The sequence below is a fragment of the Ursus americanus genome, chromosome 16 (genome assembly GCF_024610735.1).
Source record: "Ursus americanus isolate L20-20 chromosome 16, mUrsAme1.1.p, whole genome shotgun sequence".
Classification (NCBI taxonomy): Eukaryota; Metazoa; Chordata; class Mammalia; order Carnivora; family Ursidae; genus Ursus; species Ursus americanus.
In genome coordinates, this window is record NC_142142.1 from 3,595,271 (window position 1) to 3,616,400 (window position 21,130).

Genomic DNA, 21,130 nt, shown 5'->3' on the forward strand with positions numbered 1-21,130 from the left:
GAACAGACACTTTTCCAATGTAGACATACAAATGGCTAACAGACACATGAAAAAATGTTCAAAATCATTAGCCATCAAGGAAATTCAAATCAAAACGACACTGAGATACCACCTTACGCCAGTTAGAATGGCAAAAATTGACAAGGCAAGAAACAACAATTGTTGGAGAGGATGTGGAGAAAGGGGATCCCTCCTACATTGTTGGTGGGAATGCAAGTTGGTACAGCCACTCTGGAAAACAGTGTGGAGGTCCCTTAAAAAGTTAAAAATTGAGCTACCCTATGATTCAGCCATTGCACTACTGGGTGTTTACCCCAAAGATACAGACGTAGTGAAGAGAAGGGCCATATGCACCCCAATGTTCATAGCAGCAATGTCCACAATAGCTAAATCGTGGAAGGAGCCGAGATGCCCTTCAACAGATGACTGGATTAAGAAGTTGTGGTCCATATATACAATGGAATATTACTCAGCTATCAGAAAGAATGAGTTCTCAACATTTGCTACAACATGGACAGCACTGGAGGAGATAATGCTAAGTGAAATAAGTCAAGCAGAGAAAGACAACTATCATATGATTTCTCTCATCTATGGAACATAAGAACTAGGATGATCGGTAGGGGAAGAAAGGGATAAAGAAAGGGGGGGTAATCAGAAGGGGGAATGAAGCATGAGAGACTATGGACTATGAGAAACAAACTGAGGGCCTCAGAGGGGAGGGGGGTGGGGGAATGGGATAGGCTGGTGATGGGTAGTAAGGAGGGCACGCATTGCATGGTGCACTGGGTGTTATACGCAACTAATGAATCATCGAGCCTTGCATCGGAAACCGGGGATGTACTGTATGGTGACTAACATAATATAATAAAAAGTAAAAAAAAAAAAGAAGACTCAAACTGTTGCTATTTACAGTTGACATGTTTGTCTATATAGAGAATCGCAAAGAATGTACAAAAAATTCCTAGAATGAGCTCAGCAGGGTTACAAGGTACAGAATAAGCATACAAAAAACCCCTTGGTTTTATACACTAAAAATGAATATGTAGACACTGAAATTAAAAAATACCATTTATACTTGCTCGCAAAGAAATATGGAGTTGTAAGCCTAAAATACATTAGTAGGACTCATATGGTAAAAACTATATGACGCTGATGAAAGTAATCAAAGATCTAAGTAAAGGTAGAAACATTCCATGTTCACAGATTGCGGAACATAACATGGTAAAGATGTCATTTGTGTACGCATGTAAACCACAGAGGGCTTAACACAATTCCTATCAAAATCCCACCATGATTTTATGTAGACACAGACAAGATCATTCTAAAATTTGTATGGAAAGGCCCGGGAACTAGAATAGGAAGACAGTTTTGAAAAAGAATAATAAAGTAGGAGGAATCAATCTACCCAGTTTCAAGACTTACTATACAGGTACAGTAATCAAAACTGTGGTATTGGTGGAGGGAGGGATAGATACGTAAATCAGTAGAACAGAATAGAAAACCCAGAAACAGACCCACACAACTCTGCTGAACTGATTTTTGACAAAGGTGCAGAAGCAACTGGGTGGGAGAAAGCCTTTTCAACAAATGGAGCTGGAGAACTTGGACATCCTTAGGCAAAAAATGAACCTTGACCTAGCCTCACACCTCAGACAAAAATTAACTCAAAATAGATCATGGACTTAAATGTAAAGTACAAAACAATAAAAGAACTTTAGAAAAGAAACACAGGCGAAAAATCTTTAGTATCTATAGTGAAGCGAAAAGTTTTAAATATGACATCAAAACCATGATCCATAAAAGAAAACTGATAAACTGGACTTCATCAAAGCTAAAAAACCTTTGCTCTGTGAAAGATCTGGTTAAGAGAATGCTTCAGACTGGGAGAAAATATTTGCAAACTACATATCTGAGAAAGGATTAGTAGCTAGAATATATAACGAACTCTCAAAATTCAGGAGTAAAAAACCTAGCATTAAATCTACTAAAGAAATTGAATTTGTAATTTAAGACTTCCCCCACAAAAACAAAACTAAAAACTCTAGGCACAGATGGTTTTACTGGCAAATTCTATGAATCATTTAAGGAAGAAAGAAATGTCAATCCAACACAAATTCTTTTAGAAAGTAGAGTAGGAGAGAACACATCCCAACTCATTTTGTGTGTGACCCACTAAGACATAAACCTGGGAGCAGAATTGCTAGAACATAGTAAATACATTTTTTTAACTTTTTCATCCTGTCAAGTGCACTTCTTTATCCTCATCTCCTATCTCCCCCAACCCCCCACCCACCTCCCCTCTGGTAACCATCAGTTTGTTCTCTATAGTTAAGAGTCTGTTTCTTGGTTTTCGTCTTTCTCTGTTTTTTTCCAGTATCCATATCATAAAGGGGTCAAGGGACACTTCCTCCTGGCCACGCCACTCTTAATGCTCGTGGGGCCACAGTAGGTCCGTGCTGCAGAGCAGTGTCCTTTTAGAGTCTTAGTAGGGAAAAGGGCAAACACTTCTCCCTCCACAGCACCTCAGTTTACTGCTGCATCCCGAAGTCCCAGATGAGGTTGATTTTGTCATACTGGTCCCTCCTGTCTCTACTTCATTTACCCCCATCAGGACAGGATGGGACCTGTGTCTCCCTTTTGTCATTTGTCTTACTTCTTCCTTCCTTTCATTGTTTGGAACTTTGATTTTGTAATGGGATTTTACTTTATCTGATGACAATAGTGAAGTTGTCTGGTCTGGAACATTTTTACATGGCAGTCATTGTATTTGAGCTATGCAGTTAAATGGTACTTATTTTATAATCTCTAATTGATTAAAAGTTTAATACCTCAAGAAAGCTGAAATTACAAAAAAAATCCTACGTAAAAGAGAAAAAGAATGGATTTTGGTCTAGAAAATGGTATGGATTTGTAGAAAATGTTCTGTTCTAACCAATTTTAGGTGGTTTCACAGGTACTGCACTGTTGCTCCCTGCTTCCACTGGAGGATAGATAGTAGCGATGGTGTATGTGGATAGAGGGTAGGGTTCATTTTTCCAAAGGACTTCTTTAATACTCTGCTAATCTCCCCTCCTAAAGGGACAGCCCTGTCCCTGATTGACCATGGAAAAGAAAATGAAAGGCTTTCTGAGGAAAGTGGAATCTTTTGCCCCTCTGCTCAGCCTTTTGTTAAAGGACATCGGCTACTCCACAGTCACTGGTGAGGGGGTGACTGAAGAGATTGCGAGCCAGCGCTCAGTATACACTGCTGTTTGCATTACCTCCCACCACATAGCTCACACCTAGCCATACAGCGAGGGAAGTAGGTTGTACCTAGTAAGTTTTCGTGCTGAGAGGTAAGGAGAGGAGCCCATGTAGGCCTTTAGCTCCGTTACGTGCCAACCCAACTTTTATCAGACAGCATGCAATCAGTCAATAAAAACTGAACATATCAAGGCAGAACTCTTGATTCCCTACCCCCAGCCTGTCCCTCCCTCAAATTTCCCATCTCAGTTAATGACAACATGATCCACTCAGTTGCTCAAGCCTGAAATCTCGGCGTCATCCTAGATTTGTCCTCTTCCTTCACTCCCACTTCCTTCACATCCAATCCATCAGCAAGTCTTGCTGGCTTTGCCTCCAGAATATTTCCTAAATCCATCAGTTCTCCATTCCTGCTGCTGGGACCCTAGTCCAAACTCTATCATCTCCCACTAGAATTACTTCAAACCTCCAAACAGATGTTCCTCCTTGTTACTCTGGATTTTCTCCCACCCATCCGCCATAGAACAGCCAGAGTGATCTTTGCAAAATGCAAATTAGATCATGTCCTCTCATACCTAATACTCTCCACTAGATTCCTCCTTATGCTTTTAAAAGTAAGATACAAGGTGATTATCATGAAAAGGCTCTATGATCTACCCATCTATACCTTTCCATCATTTTTTGTCACCCTACCCGTTATTCACCATACTCCAGCTCCATGTTCTGTCCTGCTTCAAGACCTTTGTGCCTACTGAGGGCTCTACCCAGAAACGCTCCTCCTAGGTCTTCAAATAGCTCTCTTTGTCACATTCAGGAAGCGTCTCCTGACCACCCAAAGGATACTAACTGCTCTATTCTAGTCATGCTCTAACACATCAGCCTCCTTTATTTTCTTTATAGCACATACAAATCAAATTTAACTTACCCATATGTTGACCTTTTCTTGTCTGTCTTCCTGCTCTGGAACAACTTCATCAGTGCCAGGAAGAGTATCTGGTTCAGAGGCGTGCTCAATAAATAATTGTTGAGGGGCTCAGTTGGTTAAGCATCTGACTCTTGATTTCGGCTCAGGTCGTGATTTCAGGGTCATGAGATAAAGCCCAGCGTGGGGCTCCCTGCTCAGTGGGGAGTCTGCTTGAGAGTCTCTCTCCCTCTGCCCCTCCCCCCACTAGCCTGCACACTCTTGCATGCACAGACTCTCAAAAGATAAATCTTTTAAAAAAATAATTGTTGAATGCACATTAAAACCTTCTATCTTATTTGGCTTTTGTTTTTTTATGTATATGATCCACTTGGAGAATACTTCACAGCAGAGGGGATGACTGGAAGGGAAAGACTGAGGCATTCTTGATAATACAACAAAGGCTTTAAAAAATCATTTTCAGTTCTAATGTTCTATCTTCAGAAATATCCCTTGTGAAAAAAAATATATCTCTTGTGGATTTACCACAAGTACTCAGACCACAGTAGAAAGCTGGGCGAGGGTTCTGGGTCCTGTGTATTAGCCACCCCATCTGCCAGGCCCCTGGGATGCAGGACCAACACCAGGCCCATCTCCCACAGGGTACCAGCATTCCCCCCTCGGTTGTGCACACTGGGTCTTCCCCGCAGCAGGTCCGTTCTCCATGTGCAGACACCCTGCCCTGCTAAATCTCAGAAATCCTTCATTGAATCACCCCAGCTTTATTTTGTTTGCGGGCTCACAGCAAGGGTGGGCTGCACACATGGACTCTCCGATGGTCACAGGTGGCGGGGCTGAGCTTCGTGGGTAGGGGCAGGTGCATCAGGATGTGCCTGCTGTGTAGCCTAGTGATACCCAGGGGCCCTTCCATGTACACAGGACAGGAGTACACAGCCAGGCCGGTGGGGGGTGGTAAGTCACTGGGGCCCTGGGCCTGGGCGCTGATGCTGACCGGAGGCAGAGGGCTGGGCTGGCTGGAGGTGCTGTCCTGCAGGGCCCCTGCTAATGGGTCCCATTCGGCATTCCGGAGCTGGAGCCCAATCAGCAGCAGCCCCATCTCTGGAACGGTAGGATTTGGACCCTTCACCACCTAGAGGTGCCAAAAGCTGATCAGGCAAGGCTAGGAAGCTGAGGCGTCGTGGTGGAGGGATATCAGAGCATATGGGGCTATTGAGGAGGCAAGATCACCAAGAGGCAAGGTGGGGTAATTGTAAGGTGGAATCAGGGATTCGAGGGGGCGGAAGTGTAAATGGAGGGCGGGCATGAAGATACCTGGAGGTGCAAAGGGTTGCTGTTCAGCTCCTGATGTTTATGGGGGAGCCCACTGGAGCTGGAGCCTTGGCAAGCAGGGAAATTCGAGCTAGGCACACGCTGGTTCAGGGTGGCCATAGCAAAGGTAGCCTCCCAACGCAGTGACAGCAGCAGGCGGCGTGGGTGGCAAAAGGCTGATAGGTGAAAGATGCGCTCTGGTACTTTGGTGTCCACGCCCAGATAGCGAACTAACAGCTGCCCACGGCGCGACAGATGTCGCAGCCAGTGCCAGGGTGGCTGCGGGCCGGCAGGCGCATGGGGACGCCAAGGCGGGGGGAAGCGGCCAGTCCAGAGAGCTTGGGCCACAGCGGCACAGCGCGGGGAGGCGCAGGGGGGCGCGCCCTTCAGCTGCTGCAGCAGGCAGTCCAGGTCCCGTAGCAGCGTGCCGGCCAGCTGGCTCAGCTCCAGCACCTCTGTCTGGAGGAAAGCCTGCAGAGGCCGCCGCGAGCTCAGTCCCAGCACCGCCCACCCGGCGCCAGACTCTTCCTGGCGGGCGGTCTCCGTCAGCAGAGCCTGCAGCGACTCCAGCCTCCGCTTGGCCAGCGCTAGGCGCTGCCGCAGCCGCTTTTCAGCGCGTCGGCAGCCTCTGCTAGACGCAGGAACCCAAGTGGGTAAACTCCACTGCAGCGCGCTCAAGAGAGCCCGACTCTGGCGTCGTAACAGCCAGGCCTGGGGGCCAGCACTCAGTCCGCAGCTCTGGGGTTCAGGGGGTGTGGGCAAGAGGTGCATCTGGGCCTTGCACTCTGCCAAAGCATCGAGCTCCCCTAGCCCTTGGAGGTGAAGGGGAGGGGTGACACTTTAAGCCACCATCCCATAACTGTGTGAATATTGCCCCCTCCTACACCTTTGTTGGTACCGCGGTTCACATTCCTGAGAGGGGCGCATTACACAGACTGTCCCCCACCCCAACACAGGTACCCGGCTGCAGCTTACCTGGGCTGGGCAGCAGATTAGACAGCAGATACTGGGGTGTGTGTGGTTGAACCCAGCTCCCGTTGCTGGGGCTCAGGCAGGCTTGTGTTAGGCTAATCAGGGCCTCCCTGTCCTTCTTGTCTCCCAGAGGACCCCCATAGAAAACCGAAGCTGAGAATAAGGTCAGAGCCCCTCAGTTCTAGCCCTTCCAGTTTCCACCTCCTCCCAAACCAAAACCAAAGCTGGGAATTATGTCCCTGTCCCAGTACTCCCACTCCCACACCTTTCAGGGCTCCTGGGGGCTGATTACTACGTGGGGACAGGAAGGGTCTCACCGGCCAGCTCCTGCATGGCAGCGCTGGGATTGCTAAGCCTGGCCCTCAGCTGGTCTTGGATCTGAAGGACCTGAATCAGGGTCACTTGACTCCTGGGGGAGGGGAGCAGGAAGTAGGGTTTCAGAACCATCCATATGCTGAGGACTCTGGTCTTTCTAGACCAAGCTTGTAACAAGCTCCAAACTCACGAGGGTTCACTAGTCATTGCCACTTAGCACTTCAAATTCAACTTGCTTTCAACGGAAATCATCATTTCCTCCCATACCAGCCCCCAGTTGTCTTAGGCAGAAATCTGGGAGCCACCCTTGACTCCTCTTTCTTCCTCACTCCATATTTACTTTCTATCCCTACTGTGACTACCCTAGTCCCTACCACCCATACCATGGTTTGTCCCTTCAGAAAGCCAGAGCCTCCTAAAACAGCTCTGCTTGCCTCCAGCCCTGTCCTATCTGGTCCATTCTACACACTGCAGCCACAGTGATCTTCCCAACAGATAATTAGGATCACGTGTCTTCTCCTACTTAAAACCCACTGTCCTCAGGATAAAATCAGGCCCCTTGCCATGGTCTTAAAGGCCCTTTACCATAAGCCCCGCCTCTCCCCACTCAACCCCCAACATGTCCACCTTAGCCACACTTCCTTTTGCTGAGCTTAGTTCCCTCTGCTCAGAATAGCCCCGTCTCCACCTGATCTGCCTCTGCTTCTAAGACTCAATTCAAAGCAAGATCTCAAAGTCCTTGGAGGAGCCTTTCTTGACTTCCCCTTGCCCTCACACTTTGGTGCTGCCCAGGCAGGAATTAGTCATACTCCTCAGGGACGTGGAAGATGCTGTGTTTGCTGAACCACTGACTGAGCAAGATGGATGGGGGCCCCTCACCAGCGCCCCCTGTGTGCCTGCAGCTTCGTTCCATAGAGCTGCCGGTGTAGCAGGAGGCCATGTAGGAGGAGCAGAGGCAGCAGCCTTGCTGGGGGTTGCACAGAGAGCTCTTGCTGGGCTAGCTCCAAGCTGTCCCTCAAGACGTGGCCCAGCTCCAGAGACTGGTCCCAGAAAACAGGCATGGAGTGTTGAGTCAGCACAGCTGGGGCAGAAGGAGAGTGCTGGGTCAGCACAGCACAGTTGCCCTCCTCCTTCAATCTGAGGGCCTACAGCGGGGACCCCTCACCTGGTAAGGAAGCAATAGCCTCTGCAGACAAAATAAGCCAAAGACGGAAATCTCTGTGGACAGTCGTCACACTCCTGCTTGCAGGTGGGGCTAGAAGCAGTTCTAACTCCAGGTCCGGGACCACTAGAGGTCGGATATGGGGCTGAGATCAATCAATGGGTAAAGGATCAGACACAAGTTTGGGATCAGACTTGAGGCTCTGGGCTCAGGAGGGAGATATGGGGGCAGACTTGGGGTGAGGTGATCAAGCTCAGGCCCGGCCCCCGCCCCGGATTAGGTAGCAGACGCACCCCTGGCTCCATCCAACAGCCTCAGCAAGGGCTGCAGCAGCTCCTTCGGCCAGCGAGGCATCAGATGACAGTTCTCCAACACCAGCCAGTGCCCTCTGTGCATAGCCTGGCATAGCGTGCTGACCACTACTGAGACTGGGTCCCAGGCTTCAGAGCCTAGGGCGATCACCTCCAGATGCTTCTGCCCCTGAACACCAACAGAGAGGTGGCAGAGAACTCAAAGTGATCCTGGGGTGACCCAAGGGACCCAAAGTAATGCCACAAATGACCCCAGAAATCCCTGAGTAAGCCAGAAAGAGCTATAAGAATGCTGGGAGGGGGCCACCACACCCCATCTCGGCCCACAGGGGTCTGGTGTATCTGTGGCCAAGAGACTAGGCTCAAACCTGCTCATGCCTGGCAGCCAGTTTCTGGATGACAGTCAGGGGATGCATGGTGGCTGTGGGGTGACCAGGTGGTGGCAACAAGATGAGCACAGGCTGAGTCGCCTGGCTGCATTCAAAGGGTATTGTGGAGGCACCCAGGTTTTCGTCCAGGGGCTGGCCCAGGAGGCTGGTGGTAAAGTCTGCCAGGGCCCCTGCCAGGCATTCAGGTCGCAGCACACGCCACAGAATCAGCTTCTGGAGGAGGCTGAGTGGATTGGGCCCAGGCCTAGGCCCAGGTGCAGGACCCAGCACTGTGGATGACAGTGACAGGTAAGCCTGCCAAACAGTGGAGTGCCCTGCCAGGGAGGCACACAGCCCAGCAAATGGGGGCAGCAGCTCCAACATGCCACATTCGTGCCAGGCTCTCAGCCCTAGCCAGGCCGGCCGAGCCACATCAGGCTTGCGGTAGCCTGTGCTAGGAGAGGCTGCCAGGCCAGGCCAAAATGCCAGCCTCTCCAGCTCTGGTGCTTTCCTTGCCGCTCGCAGCAGTGCCAAAGCGCCCAGGGCCCCGACCAGTGGTACTTGGGTTGGGCCCAGTGCAGCCACAGTGCTGCCCAGGAGCTGGCGGGTCAGCTGTGCTCGCAGATGCAGCAGATGGCCGGGCAGGTCCTCCCCCTGATGAGTCTCTCGCTGCTTCATGCTGTGTAGAGCCCGCCTGGTGGCTGCTAGCCAGTTGTCAGGGCTCATGCGGAAAGGCGGCAGCAGGTTCTGCAGTGGGCTAAGGGCCTTTATTATGGCCATTCCGTGCCAGACCACACGCCGATAGGGTGCCCACAGTGCCACCTCCTGCAGTCTCATGTCTTCCAGATCCTCGCAGTGGGCGCGCAGCTGACATAGCTCTGCCTGGGCCCTCACCATGTCCCGCAGGAATTTCGCTGGTTTCTGGTATTTGGGGTTCTGGAACAGCAGCATCAGCAGCAGCCGCTCCTGCAAAGTCACCTGTTCCGTGGGTCTGACCCTTTCCCACACAGTCCACCAACTCATCTCTGCCCCCATACCCAGGCCCCTCCAAAGCTCACCCCCACCCACAGCCGGGACCCCCAGGCACCTCCGCAGCCTCCACAGCTTCACAGCTGTCCAGGGCTCTGGTCTTTAGGTCCTGCCAGCGGCTCTTGAGCTCGGGACACTCTATGCACAAGATCTCATGCAGCATCTGGTCTTCTAGGATATCCATGTTCAGGCCCAGATCCAGCACATTCAGGCCCTTCAGCAGTTCATAACCTAGCACTTGGGGTCACACGGGAGATGTTTAACCCTTTCCCCTTGGCAAAGCCAGTGGGTGGGGCGCACTGGGCGCAAGGCTCCTGACCACAGTCCTGAGCCTGCTCGGGGCCAGACTGAGGGAAGCGGGAGGCCTAGTATGTCCACAAAGCTGTGGTGGCAACTTACCCACTGGGGCTCACCTTTTTCCAAGGCACTGAGGGGGAGAGTAGTGCTCAGATAGAGACAGAAGCCAGGGTGCACCTGGGGAAGGCTCAGCTCCTCCCGCTGCAGTAGCCATTGCAGTTCTTGGCTCCCTAGGCCCAGCTCCATGTTGGTCAGTAGCACAGGCAGGCCTGCAGGGGGAGATGAGGACACCATACCCACCATGCCAGCACCCTGCCCCTCTCCACGCGAAATCTGGCTCTGAGCAGCTCCCTGCTGGCTGAGAGGAGGATTCCCTCAGGGCTCTTCCACACAGTTAGTGCCTGACTTAAGGATGGGAGCTGAGGTCAGGCTGGGGGTGAGAGGCTTGTGGGGCCACAGAAGGGGGACATGGTGGGTGGGGACCCATTCTCACCACTGGCAGCTGCCTCCTGGAGCTGAGGGCCCAGCTCTGGGTCAGCGCCTGAGAGCACACGAAGGTGGGGAAGGGGCAGAGATCCAGTCTCAGAGGCTGGCCTTGATCCCTCTCTCTCTGTCTCCTCCTCCTCCTCGTGCTCTTGCTCTTCTTTTTCTCCCTCCTCCTCCTCATTTTCCCTGTCCTCTGTCTTCTGCTCTTTTGTCTTGTCCTTAGCCTTGGCACACTCTTCTCCACTGTCATCTTCCTCTTCCATGGCATCTTCTTCTTCTTCTTGATTTCTCACAAAGCCCTTCTCTGTGGCAGAAAGATGCAGAGGACTCCTCTCAGAGGATGAACCAGGCTCCTAGGGAGCACTGTTCACCCAAGGGCCCCATCTCATGAGGGAAGGCCCGCAGGAAGACACCTTAGGAAAGTCACTTAAGCTCCTTCTGACTCAGTTTCCTTATCTGCACCACATCTGCAACATGGGGTTGATATCAGTGGGTACCTCACAGGGTTACCATGAAGACGACATGAAGTGATACATAGGAAGCAGTCTGCTGGACCTAGTAAGCACTCAACAGATGTTAGCTGTCATTATTATTCTCTAAAACTCCAGGGAGGGGTTCTAGGTATCCCTGAAATCAGCTCCATTTCTGCTTTCCACCACATTGGTTAGGAGAGTCTGTGTATTTCTCTTTTTGCCTAAGCTAATTCTATCGCAATGAAAAGAATTGTTGCTAATATAGAAATCAGTGCCCGGAAGTAGCAACTTGTAAGTGAAAGGCCATAAACTGGAATTAGCCAAGTGATGGGGTGTATGGTGGACACGGATGCCTCCCTCCCCAGTCCCCTTCTCCTTTGCCTCCTCTCCTGCAGGAATTACAAAAGATAAATATTTTTTAAGTATTAAGAAATTTAAGAATTCTAATAATTTTTTAAAAAGTGTTACGCATTGGAGCACCTAGGTGGTTAAGTGTCTGCCTTCGGCTCAGGGCATGATCCCAGGGTCCTGGGATGGAGCCCCGCATCAGGCTCCCTGCTCAGAGGGGAGTCTGCTCCTCCCTCTCCCTCTGCCCCTTCCCCCACTTGTGCTCTCTCTCTCTCAAATAAATAAAATCTTTTTGTAAAAAGTATTAAGCATTAAGAAGTAGGCGAGTGGAGGTTGCCAGGTCCACAGTTTAGTGGATTCATTTCTTATTGCTTAACAAGTTACCACAAATTACCACTTAGCAGCTTAAAACAACACCCATTTATTATGTCTGAGTACAGAAGGTTAGAAGCCCCGCACAGAATGACTGGATGCTGCACTTGGGGTTACACGGGGCTAATCAGGCAGCAACTGGGGCTGCAGATCTCGTCTGGGGCTTGGGTCCTCTTTCAGGCTTTCTGGTTTTTGAAAGAATTCATTTCTATCTCACACTTTCCCAGTAGCCCACTCCACCTTCAAACCAGCTCAGTTTCTTGAACCCTTCTCATGTTTCAAATCTTCCTGTCTCTTCTTTCCTCCTTGCCTCTTTGAGGGTCACATGTGATAACGCTGGGTGCATCCAGATAATCCAGGATATCTCTATCTTAAGATCAGTTGGTTAGTAATCTTAGTTACATCTGCAGAGTCTTTCCTGCCATGGAACATAGTTACAGGAGTAACAATGGAGGACAAATGTCATGGGGACCAAAACTCTGCCTACCACATTTGGCTATGCAGACTTCTGGAAAGATCTTCCGTTTTCCTGATAAAAAGGGTGAAATGGCTAGCAGCAACTCTGACACGACGCAGCCATTGGATAGCAGCCATATGGTAACAAATTACCACGAATATGATGGCTGAAAAAAAAAAACCACAAAAACTTATTTCCTCATAGTTCTGGAGGCCGGAAGTCCAAAATCAAGGTGTCGGGAAAGCTGCACTCCCTCTGAAGGCTTTAAGGGAGACTCCTTCCTTGCCTTCTCCAGCTTCTGTTGGTTCCAGGAATTCCTCGGCTTGTGGCTACATCACTGCACTGTCTCCATCCTCCTGAGGCCTTCCCCCTGCGTACCTATGCCTTCTCTTTTTTCTCTTATAAGGACAATTGTCATTGGATTTAGGGCCAATCCAGATAATGTGGGGTGATCTCATTTCAAGGTTCTTAATTTAATTATACCTACAAGACTCTTTTTCCAAATAAGTTCATATTAATTAATATGAACTTTGGGTTAGGATTCAACCCACTACATTCAACCCACTATAATGTGATAAGCCAACATTCTAAGGATCATTGAGCAGAAAGATAGAAGAGTCCGGGTACTTGAAGTCAATACTGAAGCCCTGTGCCTGCTTATCTCAGTACTTCTTATAATGTGAGATAAATAAATCCTTCTTTCTATTCTCTTTTTTTTAAATAGGCTCCACACCCAGCGTGGAACCCAGTGCGGGGCCTGAACTCACTACCCTGAGATCCAAGCCTGAGCTGAGATCAAGCAAGAGTCGACTGCTGAACCAACTGAGCCATCCAGGTGCCCCAATAAATCCTTATTTCTTATGCCATGGTAAGTTGGGCTTTTGTTACTGATCGTGATAGCATTCCTAGCTGATACAGTGAGTTAGTGGTGGGGAGGGGCAATGAGGATTTTTCTTTTCCCTACTAGGTTATGGGGTGGGCAAGAAGTTGGTTTATCTCAGGGGACTTGGACCATATGCTCACTGAACTTCAGTGGATTTAGTAGGAGGCATGCTGGCTGCTTCTCTACTTAGATAAGAGGAACAACCTCCCGAAAAAAAGCTTAGAGAAAATTCCTTTCTGCTCATATCAAGCAATTTCAGACCACAGATGATCAGATACTCATGCATCCTGTTGATTTGTAAAAATGATTTTCTACTCTATGGAGCATGGAATAGGAAATTATTGGCTATTGGAAGAACCTGGAAAATCAGGGAAGTCTAATTCTCCAGGTCCATCCCAAGCACTTCTCTTTAAGCGCTATTCCCTGCTTGACAAACGCAATAGCCTCCCTCCCCCTTTTGATTTGGATACAGCCCCAAGTAATAGGGGCTACATTCCATGGCCAATTAGCCTAAGCTCACTACTCAGACTGTTTTATTACTACAGCTCTGAGAAGAAGGCCAAGGTTTAGCTGGATGACAATTACATTAAAGCTTAGTGGGATTGCTACAGCCCCAGAACCAATGTTAGGAGAGAAGACAAAAAATGGGGTTTAAATTCGTGAATGAGAATATATCAAGATTTCTGACATTGGTTAATAACTAATAGAGTCCTTACAAATGAACTCCGATGGAAAAAGATGAGAAATTTAAAGGAATTAGGTAGAAAATCCCCTGTCTGGTAACAAGTGATCAGTGTTTGCTTAATTTTAAGGCAAATCCTAAGCCCCCATCCCATTCCAACAGGAAGTGGGTATGTAAGGCAGAAGCTACAAACAGGGGACTCTTGCCCAGCGTCCCTTTCACAGATAGCCCTGGGGACAATGGACAAGGAAAATTATGCTGTTCATCAGACCCCAGGACAGCCAAAGTGGCGGTCCAAGAACTCTCTATAGCCAGTGACGTGATGCTCATCATTGGCCTTACTGTCGCTGTTTGGCGTTCCACAGCACATGCTGAAGACTGGTACACAAGTGTGTGTTCCTTACCCTTACCTGGCTTTTGAACAGGAAGTTTACTGTAGTTATCTCGATTTGATTTTGCTTCACCCTGCGTATCAGGTGTATTACTAGGGTGAGTTTTAGCGTGTACTCTATCATAGGTTATAGAATCACAGAGAGCCACATCTAGGCCTGATCAAGAACAGTGAACACCACTGACAGTTCGTGAACTCAGCATTGGATGCTGCAGCTGGACGTTTCTTCAGGGTGTCTCTTACTAGAGAGGGGTAAACTCACTCACAGTTACAGACGGGATAGTTGTGTCATGGGCATTTTTGTAATGGGGTATGGGCACAGTGGAAGGTTGCGCTGGACAGCCAAGGAATGGAGTGGAATAGTAGTAGTAGTAATTCATTAGTAGTGATACTAACATTTTTGGAAACATGTTATTTTTAGGCACTGTGTGAACCCCTTTTACATGCATTATCTTACTTAATACAGTGTTTTATGAGATGGGTATAATTAAGATGCTCATTTTATTGGCAAATAAATTTAGGCTTAGACTGATTAAGTACCTTGCCCTATTTGCACAGCTAGTAAAGAACAGATATTTGACCCAGACAGTCTGATTATAGAGCCCATGGTACAGACCACCTTATTATATACTGTCCATTGTAGATGGCTATTATTCTCCCCAGTGCAATTCCCCTTCTTCTGGAAAATTAACACCCTTTTTTCCTTTCCCTACATAACACGCTTGCTTCCTTCCCCTAGGAAACACCTCCATCTGACACTCCACCCAGATGGGTCTCTGCTCCAATCAGAGCTAATAGAAATATTTCCCCAGAATTCCTGAACATGGGATAAATTTGGATAGTAAGGAAGGCTCTGAGTTGTAGGCCAAGTTTCTAAGAGTGCTGGGCAGACCAGGGAAGTGGAAGATCATGGACTGATCAGCCATTTAGATTCAGAAATCATTGCAATATAGGCCCCAAGATGTAAATATGACCTAACTGATTAATATCATATGGGCTGATGAAGTCTAGGATACCCTGGCCACAAAACTTTAGTGTCTTCATTATGAAAGGGAAGACCACATGTGGCTGAGAGTGCTGGCTGTTCAGATCCCCGAGAAGCATTATGTTTGTTATCCCTGGCTTTACCTCTGCACTCAGTGGGGCCTGGGGCCAAGCATCTGGTCTCCTGCAGAGGCAGAGGGTTCAGCCAGATGAGGGCCTGGTTGCTGGGGTCAAGCACCAGAGGCCAACGGCGACTGGAGTAGTGGCTGTTGCTTCGCAGAAGCAGGCCTGCCAGGCGGGCTGACTTGGCCTGGGGCTTCAGGTTTCGGTCCCACTGGAGCTGTTCAGATGCAGAGCTTAGCAAGGACAGAAGGCTGAAGGGAGAGCGTATGGAGAGCAGGGGGTTCTTTGGTGGCACGACGATAGATTTCTGCTTCTGCTTCAGTGCCTGTGCCACATCGTCTGGGCCCAGGGTCTCCTGAAAGCCCCTACACAGAGCCAGCCACTTGTCTATTAGCTCCTGGCGCCTCACTGGCGGGAAAGGACCCAGGTAGGTGATGGCAGCCGAACACAGGAGGGCGTCTCCGAACACAGTCAGGCAGTGCCCCTTCAACTTCTGGCGGGACGGGAGAGCAGAGGGCATGTGGGCCAGCGAGGAGGATATAGGCAGAGAGGGAGTGAGGCAGGAGGTGCAGGGAAGCATGGCAGGGAGAGCCTAGGGAGGAGCCGAGGGGTTGGGGGCTGGGGTGCAGAAATGAACTTTGGGGGGAAATCCGGGAGGGACTGCTTACCTGGAGCTCTGTGGTCCAGGAGTGCATGGGTGTGAGCAGTGCCGCCTTGATGGGCCACTTGTGATATTGGCCACACTGAGCCTGACTGAACTTCTCTATCATATGGTTGTTCGAAGCCTGGGCCTCTTCCAGCGCCTTGGCCAGATCCAAATTGTGCTCTCGGGTCTCCTGGGCCTGGAACTGGTGGTGGCCCAGGCGGGCCTGCTCCCGAGCCAGCGTGGCCTCTATCTGCCGCAGCAGCAGGCCCGTGGGCAGTCCTCGGCGCTGGGCCAGCCCATAGCGCAGAACAGCCCAGAGCCAGGCGGCCAGGTTTGCTGCGGGTATGCTTACTGCCCGCAGAGCTGCATCGCTCATACCTGGAGCCTTCAGAGCTTGGGTTAACTTTATCACCTCTGAGTCCGTCATCTTCTCCTTGGGGAAGAACACCAGCTCCTGGAAAAGTGGGTTAAGAGGGGTAAGGGCAAACATAGGTGCTCTGGACCTTGCCCCAACCGCCTCATTCTGCCAGGGTCCCCCCCTTAGGCCTCCACTCTCCTCCTCCATTGTGCTCCACATTCCCTACCTGATAAAAATCCTCAGTGCATAAAAGTTGCTTGGCACTGGCCCAGCCTGTTTCACAGTGGAACAGGTCGCACAGGGCATCGGTCACCTGGACCACTGATTCTGGTGGCGCTCGATAGCTCCGTAACTCCTCAAAGTCAGCCACCTGCAGCTGGCTCAGAGGTCCCAGGAAGGCCTTGCCCATCTAAATGAGGAGAGATGCACTCTTGAAGTGAGTTCCCAGAGTGTCCTCTTCCTTCAAGGTGTTGCCAGGAGGGATCACTTCTTCCTAGGGGTTCCCATGAGTGACAGTGCCTCAAGCCATTCTATTACCTTTGCCCCTCCCCCAGAAGACTCCATGACAGGTCGCCCCATTCTCCCCTCTGGGCATCCTGTGAAAGGCCATCCCCTCCCCAGAGAGGACCAGTGCAGGACAGGCAGCAGGAAATGCCCACCTGCTCCAGGAAAGCCTCATGCTGAGCCCGCAGGGCATCCCGCTGCTTGGTCAGGTTCTCAATGAGCTTCTCCTGCTGCCGACACTCTGCCAGCTGCTGCTTGGACAGCCCCTTGCCCTTCTCTAGCTGCTGCTGAAGTAAGCTGATGTTCTGTAAACAGAGATCCAGGCTCTGCAGCTCCGGATCCTGGGCCAGGTGGGAATACCCCAAAAGGAGCCCCGTGGGCTTGGGACTCCAGCATACCCCTCACTTGATGGTGAGGACGACCAAGTTGAACTCCATCTAGGCCCCAGATAAAGACTGAGCCCTGGAACTGTCACTTACTGGTGTGTGAGTTACGCAGCAGGTAATGCAGCTCCAAGTGGGTGCTTACTTCTCCTGATCTGCCACGCAGGCCCAGGCAGTCTGACTCCAAAGCACACAGCTTAACCGTTATGCTACACTTCCATCTTCCTTGACCCATTAGCAGCATTTGTCACAGAAGACAGTTCCCTCCCTCTTGAAGCACTGTCTTCTCTGGACTTTCGTGACCCCGTGTTAGCCTTTGGCTTTCTCCAGCTTCGGTGGCTGCTCTTTCTCTGTCTCTTCCTCTACCATCCCTTAACTATTCCTCGGCAGTGTTTCAGGGCCTCCTTAGCTTCTCATTCTGCACTCCCACGTGTCCTCCCTAATCTCATGGCTTTGATGACCACTCTGCTTGAACAACTCTCAAATCGCTACCTCGAGCCAGATTGTTTCCTGAGCCCCAAATCCAGGTATCCGTCTGCTTAGTAGCAATCTCCTCTTCGATGCCTCACAGGCCCCTCGGACTCCACACGTCCGCGAACGAACGACGTCTTGGCTGTGCCCCATCGGGTCTCTTGCAGTCTTACTTGCCTCCTCACCTGTTCTTTTTCTCAGAAAACTGTGGCAAAACTCACTCAAGTTTCCCAAGGAACAAAACCTCATTGTAACCCTGACTCCATCTCTTCTATTCCCCCAAACCCAGCCCATCTTCAAGGCTGTGCAGGTCTGCCTCCTGTCTGTCCTTTCTGCTCCCCTGCCTGTGCCCATGCTCCCCCACTGCCATCTCAGCTTCTGCTCTACCCCTCCCTCCATACTGCGGCCAGATACCATCATCATCATGCTCCCAAACACTCACCACTCTCCCAGTTGGTTTATGAGGCCTCCGTGCCCAGGCCTTGACTCCACTTTGCAACCTCATGTCTCTCCTCCCCCAGCACCCCACTCTCCAGCCGTTCCTGACTTTCAGCTCCTCTGACGTGGTTACATGTTCTCTCGCCTCTGGGCCTCTGCCCGTGCTTACTGCAGCCCGTGACATCCTCCCCACCCCCACTCCCTTTTATGCCAAATCTTAGCTAACCAACAGGTATCAACTTTGGTGCACTTCATTCATTTGTTTCCATATTTAAGGAAGGTTTTTTAGTGCTTGCCTGTTCTACACCTTATTCATTGTGGTACTTTGCTTTCTCTAGAAAGTCTGGATACTTCAGAGCACTCTGGACTTTCTCTGTCATAACACACTGTCTTGTAATTGCCTGGATGAGTCTATGTGTTCCAGTAAACTAGGCACCATGAAGGCAAGGACAGTACCTTACCTTTCTTACTAGGAGGAACTATCATTTATTGAGCTCTTACTATGTGCCAGCACTTTCAAATGCTGTCCATGAGAGAGCTCATTTAATCCTCATCCTAACCTCTCTGGATCTTAGTTTTCTCATCTGTAAAACGGGAAAAAGGATAGCCACCTCAGAAAGTTATAGCAAGGATTCCATGGACCTAGATCTAGATGTAGACACAGACATACGTATTAATGAGTGGGTGGACAAAAAGTGGAGTTCAGTTCATTTCGTAGAGTACAATAATGAATAAATGAACCAGCTGACTATGAGAAAGAAGAGAGATGGAGGGCTCCAGAATGACTCCTGGGATTTGGCTTAACTAAGTGGATGGTGATGCCATTTCCTGGGGCAGGGAACTCTGAAAGAAGTACACACTATTATGGTTGTTAAGTGAATAGCCAAGGGATCTGACACTGAATGCCTCTGACACTATGAACATCTCTCTCTTTTTTAAGAATTTATTTTAAAGTAATCTCCACACCCAACACAGGGCTTGAACTCACAACCCTGAGATCAAGAGTCACATGCTCTTCTGACTGAGCCAACCAGGCGCCCCCACTACGAACGTCTCTTATCCAGATTTTGGGCTTCTTATGTTGTCCTTCGATATAACTGATGCAGGGATCAAAGAATAATAGCACCTTTAAACCAAATCAATAATCCTGGTATTAATCATCTTGGGAAATGGTAGGACCCAAGACAAGAAACTAGAATTTGGAAAACATGGGAGAGGCCATTCCTGTCCCTCTGTGAACTTTTTTTTTTTTTAACCTCCTTGAGTCTTGAGGTTTCATCTAAGCTAGTGATCCTTGGTGGTGGATGGTAGGAGGGCACCAGTACTGTGAGAACTCCAGGGAGCATCATTTACAGAGAACACAATGACAACCATGCATATAGATACAATGGAAGCCAGACTCCTACTAGAGTTGTGCAGCACTGCGTGATAGCCCTGAGGCACCCGTCAAAAGAGACTGGCTAGGCATTGGGAGATTATGGCCTGAAAGCCCAGTAGAGGGGAGCATTTGTCTGTGTGTAGGTTGACCACTAGTTTACTTCTCTGAAATTATCCCTGAACCTTCACCAAAGCCTTCTGTAGCAGGAAGATAAAGAAAAGCTATTTCAGAATTCCTTTTATTAAAAACAAAATGGGATTTAGATTTGGACTAGAAAAATTCTCTTGTTACATGAGAATTGTATTGGAGGAGCTCTAAAGGAAAGATGGAGGCACTGAATAACGCTGTGGAGTGGGCACAGGGAGAGGTGAGGAGAACAGAAGAGCTGGTTACTGGGACATGTCCTGTAGAGGAGGGTTCCTAAGAAGTTCAGGACAGTGAGATCTAGTGTACCATTCCACTCTCTTTCCGGTTCTGGTCTAAAAATGTAAATTGCCCTACTGTCATCACCCATCCACATTTCCCCAATGTACGTGTGATCCTTGTATAGTTGGTGCTTTTCTGGAAGGAAGAGGTATACGGACAAGCTGTATGGGGAAAGAGGATGGCCATAACAGGTGTGCCAGTGAGCCATGATAGAGAATCCAGGAGAAGAAGGGGTAAGAGTAGAGGTAACCATGAGAATGTAATCTCTTCCTCGTCCCTGATGGGAATCTATACAGGTCTTGGGAAGTATACTGGACTTGCCATAGTCAAAGTACACACTAAGGACAGCAGAAGCAGACACTGGGATTTCATGTATTTAGAAGAATCAGCTTGGTCTCAGCTGTGCCTTGGGGAACTTTGAGCCTAAACTCTGGAGGAGGAGGCAGCAGGGATTAAAGAGAACCCCTGGGGAAAGGGGTATTCTCGAGAGATAAGAACTAAGGTTCTGGCCGATTGGTTCCTCCAAAGCCACCTGTGGGCTCCTGCTGTGACCCTACTGTGCACACCTCATAATCTACTCCCCCTTTACCTTGCGGGAGCCTTTCAGCAGCTGTTCCAAGTTGAAGACAAAGTTGGTGTAGGCATTGTGCTTCTCAGTCAGCATTCTCAGATTATCCAAGGCATTCTGGATCCTGGAGATAGGATGTACCAATAAGTGGGCCCAAGGAAGCAGGAGGGGGTACAGTGCAGGACATGGGACCACTCACCGCTGGGCCTTGTTCTTAATCTGCAGAGTCATCTGTTGCTGCAGCAGCATGAAGGTGTCCAGAAAGTCTAGGAAAGTCTTGGGGGTGACGAGTGGCAACTCAGGGCATAGGTGTCCGTAGTAGCTGACAGCCGAAAGGTGAATGAGAGCCATGGCTTTGGCCACCCTGGGAGTTGCCTCCTGGAGGTCTGGGCACTTCAAGGAGTCTGAAATGGGCATGACTTTAGCCTGTGAGCTTGTAGGAGAATGGGAAAGAAAAGGGACCCTCTTCTGATTCAGGAAGGCAGGCGGAAAAGGTGAAGGGGATCACTAGGTTCTAGGGAGAGAGAGAGAGAGAGACTGGAATCCTCACTAAAACCTGGTTGACAGGAGTGAGAACAGGTAGAAAGGGCTCACCATCATCAATGGATACATTCTGAGCACCTTCCAGGTAGTACCGGACCACACTGATCAGGGAGTCTTGGTCCCAGGGTTCATAGCGGTCAATGCTAGCAATGGCCAGTTGAAGAAGCCTCAGGAAAAGGGTGGAGGGCAGCTCTTTGTGGGCCTGGTCATCTCCGATCAGGATGAACATGTGCAGGTGGTTGCAGACTTGCTGATAGAACCTGTGGGCCGGGGCTCAGATACTGTCCTG

The 21,130-nt window shown here is 49.6% G+C and overlaps 2 protein-coding genes across 5 annotated transcripts in view; one reads left to right on the plus strand and one right to left on the minus strand.

Moving 5' to 3' along the window:
• RRP8 (ribosomal RNA processing 8) overlaps positions 1 to 21,130 on the plus strand; it is a 62,847-nt gene that overhangs the window by 23,734 nt on the left and 17,983 nt on the right. For 2 of the 3 annotated variants that reach the window (XR_015726916.1, XR_015726917.1), the window contains exon 7: positions 12,788 to 12,931. Coding sequence is in view for 1 of the 3 variants with exons in the window: in XM_087868074.1 (XP_087724200.1) it covers positions 12,788 to 12,838 (51 nt within the window). In the remaining 2 variants the exon portion in view is untranslated. Of the gene's footprint in view, positions 1 to 12,787; positions 15,154 to 21,130 lie in introns of those variants that run through there. The other variant, XM_087868074.1, reaches the window with a different exon arrangement.
• Positions 4,911 to 21,130, minus strand: part of DNHD1 (dynein heavy chain domain 1) — an 85,830-nt gene continuing 69,610 nt past the window's right edge. For both annotated transcript variants that reach the window (XM_087868072.1, XM_087868073.1), the window contains 18 exons: positions 20,893 to 21,101; positions 20,498 to 20,702; positions 20,320 to 20,422; positions 16,790 to 16,939; positions 16,357 to 16,539; positions 15,795 to 16,226; positions 15,148 to 15,619; positions 10,421 to 10,717; positions 10,044 to 10,196; positions 9,689 to 9,867; positions 8,602 to 9,567; positions 8,216 to 8,402; positions 7,926 to 8,048; positions 7,640 to 7,841; positions 6,763 to 6,854; positions 6,449 to 6,598; positions 5,477 to 6,285; positions 4,911 to 5,294 (listed from right to left, as the gene is read on the minus strand). In XM_087868072.1, the coding sequence (XP_087724198.1) occupies positions 4,944 to 5,294; positions 5,477 to 6,285; positions 6,449 to 6,598; positions 6,763 to 6,854; positions 7,640 to 7,841; positions 7,926 to 8,048; positions 8,216 to 8,402; positions 8,602 to 9,567; positions 9,689 to 9,867; positions 10,044 to 10,196; positions 10,421 to 10,717; positions 15,148 to 15,619; positions 15,795 to 16,226; positions 16,357 to 16,539; positions 16,790 to 16,939; positions 20,320 to 20,422; positions 20,498 to 20,702; positions 20,893 to 21,101 (5,263 nt within the window). In that variant the 3' untranslated portion in view covers positions 4,911 to 4,943. The remainder of the gene's footprint in view (positions 5,295 to 5,476; positions 6,286 to 6,448; positions 6,599 to 6,762; positions 6,855 to 7,639; positions 7,842 to 7,925; positions 8,049 to 8,215; positions 8,403 to 8,601; positions 9,568 to 9,688; positions 9,868 to 10,043; positions 10,197 to 10,420; positions 10,718 to 15,147; positions 15,620 to 15,794; positions 16,227 to 16,356; positions 16,540 to 16,789; positions 16,940 to 20,319; positions 20,423 to 20,497; positions 20,703 to 20,892; positions 21,102 to 21,130) is intronic.